Here is a 6,690-nt window from a genome sequence, read left to right as displayed (position 1 = left end):
TTTGTACTACAGAGGTGGCACAGAAGAACACAAAAGTGGCTTGTAGGTACATTTTCAGACGTTTAATGAGGCTCAGAGGTAGCATGAGTGCAATTAAATTCATAAATTCATGTGGAGATTAATGTTTTAAATATACAATTTTGAATACAGAAATATGATTCAAATAACTGAAATGATACGCTAAAAATGAAACTAAATCCGCCAGCAGGTGGCGGCAAGTCACTGTCTTTATGAACTGACGGAAATCCGTCGTAGCGACGGAACTTTAATCCCTGTAATTATTATTATTATTTAAATCAAAATTAAATTATGCCAAAAAGTTTGTTTCTTGTTGCGTCATTTTGGAGAGTATCACATACGTAAACAACGTATGCAACATATGAACGCGGATACGTTGTTTACGCGGTTTACACTTTGATCTGAACGTAAACAACATATCCACATACATACGTTGTTTACGTAGGTGATGCTCTCCAAAATGGCGCTATAGGGTGACGCGGAGAAGACGAATTGTTGAATAAAGTCGTTATTTCTGTTTTCTTTGCACACAAAGAGTATTCTCATAGCTTCGTAAAATTACGGTTGAACCACTGATGTCACATGGACTATTTTAACAATGTCCTTGCTACGTTTCTGAGCCTTGATCGTGTTAGGATCCTTGCTGTCTCTGGGAGGATCACAGAGTTCTCGGATTTCATAAAAAATATCTTACATTCTGTTCCGAAGATGAACGAAGGTCTTACAGGTTTGGAACGAACTGAGGGCGAGTAATTAATGACAGAATTTTCATTTTTGGGTGAACTATCCTTTTAAATGGATTATAAATGGCAAATGTTTGTACCTTTTTGAGTGTGGCAATAACATCTGTATTCTTCTGCAAGATTTGAGTGGTTACTTGTACTGAGCTGAGCTCGTCCAGGGCCTGCAGACACTTCTCAATGTCCTACAGATTGAAAGGAAGCAGAAGACGCAGAATGATACCAGGAGATTCACACATCACGTCATTTTCACACGTACAGCCTCTGCTATAATTATAGACTAAATTCAACAGCATTTTGAAAGTTTAGAGGTCATGTGTGGTTCATTCAATACCACTGAACCATATGAACTAAAACAGGTTTGAATCAACTGATTCAATGAATCAACATCCTAGGAGAATATGACCAAACTCATTGCTTGTTTGAATACTAGACTTTGCTGTAAAATTGGTAGAACAATGTTTCCGGTCATTTTAATTTTGTGTTTTAAGCGACATGGGTAGGCTGATTATGTCAATACTTACTGGGTTGTCAACTTTCAGTGCAAACTTGATGTCTGTGTGGAGCTTCTGTAGTTTCTCTTCAGGTGAGGGTTCTGAATTTATACAGGGCGACAGAAACAAGAGTTAAAGTCTGACTGCCCGTAAAATAACTCAAAAGGACTGAACAGCCATGAGAACATGTTTCATTTGACCTTTTTTCTTCTCGACTTTCTTCTCAGGTGGACGCGTTGGCTTTCGTTTAGGCTTCTCTGGCTTAGGCCTTCTGGGAAACAGTGGTGTTATTGTCAGGGTTATTATAGTTAACTAAAATGAAAAAAATTATTATAAGACACATGTTTATAATCTTTTTAAAATTTCTATTTAAAACACTATGTAGAATAAGACAAATAAGTTACCAATCATATGAAATTAGTATTAATAAAATAATTTAGGTGGCACAGATGGCACAGAGGAACACAAAAGTGGCTTGTAGGTACATTTTCAGACGTTTAATGAGGCTCATGAGTGCAATTAAAAATGAAACTAAATCCGCCAGCAGGTGGCGGCAAGTCACTGTCTTTATGAACTGACGGAAATCCGTCGTAGCGACGGAACTTTAATCCCTGTAATTATTATTATTATTTAAATCAAAATTAAATTATGCCAAAAAGTTTGTTTCTTGTTGCGTCATTTTGGAGAGTATCACATACGTAAACAACGTATGCAACATATGAACGCGGATACGTTGTTTACGCGGTTTACACTTTGATCTGAACGTAAACAACATATCCACATACATACGTTGTTTACGTAGGTGATGCTCTCCAAAATGGCGCTATAGGGTGACGCGGAGAAGACGAATTGTTGAATAAAGTCGTTATTTTTGCTTTCTTTGCACACAAAGAGTATTCTCATAGCTTCGTAAAATTACGGTTGAACCACTGATGTCACATGGACTATTTTAACAATGTCCTTGCTACGTTTCTGAGCCTTGATCGTGTTAGGATCCTTGCTGTCTCTGGGAGGATCACAGAGTTCTCGGATTTCATAAAAAATATCTTACATTCTGTTCCGAAGATGAACGAAGGTCTTACAGGTTTGGAACGAACTGAGGGCGAGTAATTAATGACAGAATTTTCATTTTTGGGTGAACTATCCTTTTAAATGGATTATAAATGGCAAATGTTTGTACCTTTTTGAGTGTGGCAATAACATCTGTATTCTTCTGCAAGATTTGAGTGGTTACTTGTACTGAGCTGAGCTCGTCCAGGGCCTGCAGACACTTCTCAATGTCCTACAGATTGAAAGGAAGCAGAAGACGCAGAATGATACCAGGAGATTCACACATCACGTCATTTTCACACGTACAGCCTCTGCTATAATTATAGACTAAATTCAACAGCATTTTGAAAGTTTAGAGGTCATGTGTGGTTCATTCAATACCACTGAACCATATGAACTAAAACAGGTTTGAATCAACTGATTCAATGAATCAACATCCTAGGAGAATATGACCAAACTCATTGCTTGTTTGAATACTAGACTTTGCTGTAAAATTGGTAGAACAATGTTTCCGGTCATTTTAATTTTGTGTTTTAAGCGACATGGGTAGGCTGATTATGTCAATACTTACTGGGTTGTCAACTTTCAGTGCAAACTTGATGTCTGTGTGGAGCTTCTGTAGTTTCTCTTCAGGTGAGGGTTCTGAATTTATACAGGGCGACAGAAACAAGAGTTAAAGTCTGACTGCCCGTAAAATAACTCAAAAGGACTGAACAGCCATGAGAACATGTTTCATTTGACCTTTTTTCTTCTCGACTTTCTTCTCAGGTGGACGCGTTGGCTTTCGTTTAGGCTTCTCTGGCTTAGGCCTTCTGGGAAACAGTGGTGTTATTGTCAGGGTTATTATAGTTAACTAAAATGAAAAAAATTATTATAAGACACAAAAAAAAATACCAACAACACATTTTTGTTACTTTAAATAAAATAAACATTAAATGGAAAAATATATATATATTTAAATACATTTTTAAAAATTCTCTCTCATTTCTCATTTTCATTTAGTTTAACTTAATATACTAAACTAACTAAAACTGAAAATGACATAAAAACTACATACTAATTTTAAAAAGAGAAAAAAACCCACAACTAAATAACTAAAACATTAACTAACATTAAAATGAAAACAAAAAAATACAAAAATGAAAACTAATTAAAATGTAAAATATCAATAAAAATTATAATAGTATCTCAATTATACTGTTTTTTGTTAATTAAAACTACTAAACTAAATTCTTTAAACTAAAATCTTTTTTTATGAATTGAAATACAAATAAAATACAAAAAGAATTTTAAAAAATTCATTAAAAACATTAAGAAAAAAACTAAAAATGTTGCTTTGGCAACTTACTGAAATAAAAGTAAATTAAAGGTAAATAAAAACACAAAAAATAATAAAAGTGACAAAACACATAATAAAATTACTAAAACTTCAAATAAAATTAAACTGAAAACTGCAAATATAAAAATAAAAGCTAATTCAGAATACTAATAAATACTATAATATATCATAAATTAACACTCCCAAATACATACCTCGTTTTGTGTTTCTCCTCTGATCTCTGAGGCTTCCTTTCTTTTATCTTCCTCTCATTTTTCTCTTTCAGCTCCTTCTCTTTCTTTTGCCGCCCTTTCTGGCTGTCGTGACGTTTGGCGGATTTCTTCCCCTAAAGAGGAAACACAACAACCCAAACAGTCAACATTTTGAGCAGCGACACTAGTAGAAAGAGTCTGGGTAAAGTTCTGGTGACTGGCCTCTGCAGCTGGTGGCGAGTCGGAGTCTGAAGGTGCAGGGATGGGGGGAGGCGGAGGTTTCTTGGATTTTTTGAGAGGGTGATCATCCACGTCATCGTCCGAGCTGCTGCCGCTGCTTCCTCTCCTGGCCTTGTTCTCTTTCTCCTTTTTCCTTTTCTCGTCCTCCTCTTTCTCTCGCTCCCGGAGCCGACGGAGCTCTTCAGCCTCCTCTTTCTTCCTTCGCTCCTCCAGTTCCTTCCGCCGCTCCTCGTCTCTCTTCTTCCACTCGCTGACGCGGTCTGTCTCGCTGTCACTTTGAATAAAAATTCAAACTCAAACGATCATCTATGTGTTCCTCAAAAATTCACAGAATATTTGTATGTTCTTTCACCTCATGATCATGTGAATTGTATTTTTGACGACATTAAAAGGATAGTTCACCCAAAAACTTAAATTCTGTCTTTAATTACTCACCCTCATGTCGTTCCAACCCTGTAAGACCTTCGTTCATCTTCAGAAGACAAATTAAGATATTTTTGATGAATTCTGAGAGCTGTCTGACCCTGCATAAACAGCAAGGATCCTAACATGATCAAGGCTCAGAAACGTAGCAAGGACATCGTTAAAATAGTCCATGTGACATCAGTGGTTCAACCGTAATTTTACGGAGCTACGAGAATACCTTTTCTTGCATATGTTGTTTACGTAGGTGATGCTCTCCAAAATGGCGCTATAGGGTGACGCGGAGAAGACGAATTGTTGAATAAAGTCGTTATTTTTGTTTTGAGTATTCTCGTAGCTTCGTAAAATTACGGTTGAACCAGTGATGTCACATGGATTATTTTACAGATGTCCTTGCTACGTTTCTGAGCCTTGATCGTGTTAGGATCTTTGCTGTCTATGGGAGGGTCACTTTTTATGATGGATGGATGCACTTTTTTGGGCTTCAAAATCTCGGTCATCTCGGAAGAGCCAGGACATTTTTTATATAACTCTGATTGTATTCGTCTGAAAGAAGAAAGTCATATAGAACTAGGATGGCTTGAGGGTGAGTAAATCATGGGGTAATTTTCATTTTTGGGTGAACTATGAATTTAACTATAAATACATAACGTATTTATGACGGAAAGGAAATACTATTATCATCATCAGTGTAAACATGCTTAAAACAAACAGATAAACCAAACTCACCTGTCGCTGTCTGATGAAGAGGAAGGAGCCCTTTCTGGAGCTGGTTTGGTTTTCCTTCCTCGTGACTTTGGTGGAGGTTTCTCCGCTTGGAGAATGACGCAAAAAGAAAAGTGTCTTTTAGTATTCTGATGTACTTGTCTAGGATTCCTGATATCCGAGGACAACCGTCTCAGGTAAAGTTTCCATCCACTGTGCTGCCATTCAACGCAACTACTCAACCATTAAAACTAATTATAATATGTGCTGGCTTCACGTTGCAAAGCGCATGTTCTCACCTTTCTTGCGCCCTTGTGGGCCTTTCCTTGCAGGAGGAGGTTCTGAATCAGAGTCGGATTTGGATCCAGACTGCGATTCGGATCCAGAGACGGCCGGCCGGGGCTTCTCTTCTTCTGAATCGCTCTTGGCGGCCCTCTGATCTGACTGGGAGCCCGATTCTGAATTGGAGCCAGATGATGCCTTCTAAAATGATACAAAAAAATGGTATAAGATCAAGCAAGTATGTAATTATAGATGGCCACATGAGGTCAATGAGGTTGTCTCACCTTCCTCCTGCCTCTGCCTGCTAGCTTTTTGCCGCCGCGACCGCCCGACTCCTTCTGTGGCGTGAAGTCCTAGAGAACACATTAGTAACTTGTTTGTATGATTTCAATGTGCATTTTATTAACTACACAGCATTTTTTGGTAGAAATGAAGCTATGAGATGTTTGAGCAAATTTCGGGCGAGAATACCTGGTCGCTGTTTTTGCCGGAGTCAGAGTCCGAGCTGGGTGATGGTTCGGGTTCTGAGGGAGATCCACTCTCCTCTCCATCTCGATCACTGGATGATGCCCGTGTTCTCTTCACTGGTGGCCGCTGCAAAATTTTACATAAAAGATGTTTTTTTATCTATTGATGTTTTTTTTATATATCTTGTCCATGCAATTTAATTTAATTCACATGAAGCTTTCAAGCTTCAAAACAGACACAAAAGCACCATAAAAGTAGTTTATGCGAGTATTAAAGCACTAGTTTACTCACCTCCATGTCACTCAAGATGTTCATGTCTTTCTTTCTTCAGTCGAGAAGAAATAAAGGTTTTTGAGGAAAACATTCCAGGATTTTTCTCCATATAGCTAGTGGACTTCAACAGGGATCAAAGGGTTGAAGGTCCAAAAGTTTCAGTGCAGCTTCAAAGGGCTCTACACGATCCCAGCCAAAGAATAAGGGTCTTGTCTAATGAAACGATCGGTCATTTAAAAAAAAAAATTTTTATAAAAATATATATACAGTGTTTCCCCTGCCATTATATTAGGGGGGCTGCCCGCCCCCCTTGAAGGTCAAGTTAATTTTATTTTCTCCATAGCGCCAGATCACAACAGAAGTCATTTAAAGTTACCTTTCATATAGAACAGGTCTATACCTTGTTCTTTTATTAAACAAACTAAATAGCCTTATGTTATTTATCTTATTTACACGACGGCATGTCA

General features: G+C 37.6%; 1 protein-coding gene across 1 annotated transcript in view; it reads right to left on the bottom strand.

The window, feature by feature from the left end:
• LOC107717991 (hepatoma-derived growth factor-related protein 2-like) overlaps nt 1-6,690 on the bottom strand; it is a 42,676-nt gene that overhangs the window by 29,074 nt on the left and 6,912 nt on the right. The window contains exons 5-16 of the mRNA XM_016524907.1: nt 5,954-6,076; nt 5,767-5,835; nt 5,500-5,683; nt 5,225-5,309; nt 4,055-4,346; nt 3,836-3,966; nt 3,044-3,114; nt 2,874-2,944; nt 2,433-2,534; nt 1,453-1,564; nt 1,283-1,353; nt 842-943 (exon numbers count right to left, since the gene is read on the bottom strand). Of these exons, the coding sequence (XP_016380393.1) occupies nt 842-943; nt 1,283-1,353; nt 1,453-1,564; nt 2,433-2,534; nt 2,874-2,944; nt 3,044-3,114; nt 3,836-3,966; nt 4,055-4,346; nt 5,225-5,309; nt 5,500-5,683; nt 5,767-5,835; nt 5,954-6,076 (1,413 nt within the window). The remainder of the gene's footprint in view (nt 1-841; nt 944-1,282; nt 1,354-1,452; nt 1,565-2,432; nt 2,535-2,873; nt 2,945-3,043; nt 3,115-3,835; nt 3,967-4,054; nt 4,347-5,224; nt 5,310-5,499; nt 5,684-5,766; nt 5,836-5,953; nt 6,077-6,690) is intronic.

Source organism: Sinocyclocheilus rhinocerous, unplaced genomic scaffold, assembly GCF_001515625.1.
Source record: "Sinocyclocheilus rhinocerous isolate Xijiao unplaced genomic scaffold, SAMN03320098_v1.1 scaffold2468, whole genome shotgun sequence".
NCBI classification, from domain to species: Eukaryota; Metazoa; Chordata; class Actinopteri; order Cypriniformes; family Cyprinidae; genus Sinocyclocheilus; species Sinocyclocheilus rhinocerous.
The sequence above is the reverse complement of the archived record's forward strand: the minus strand, read 5'-3'. Positions and strand labels throughout refer to the sequence as shown.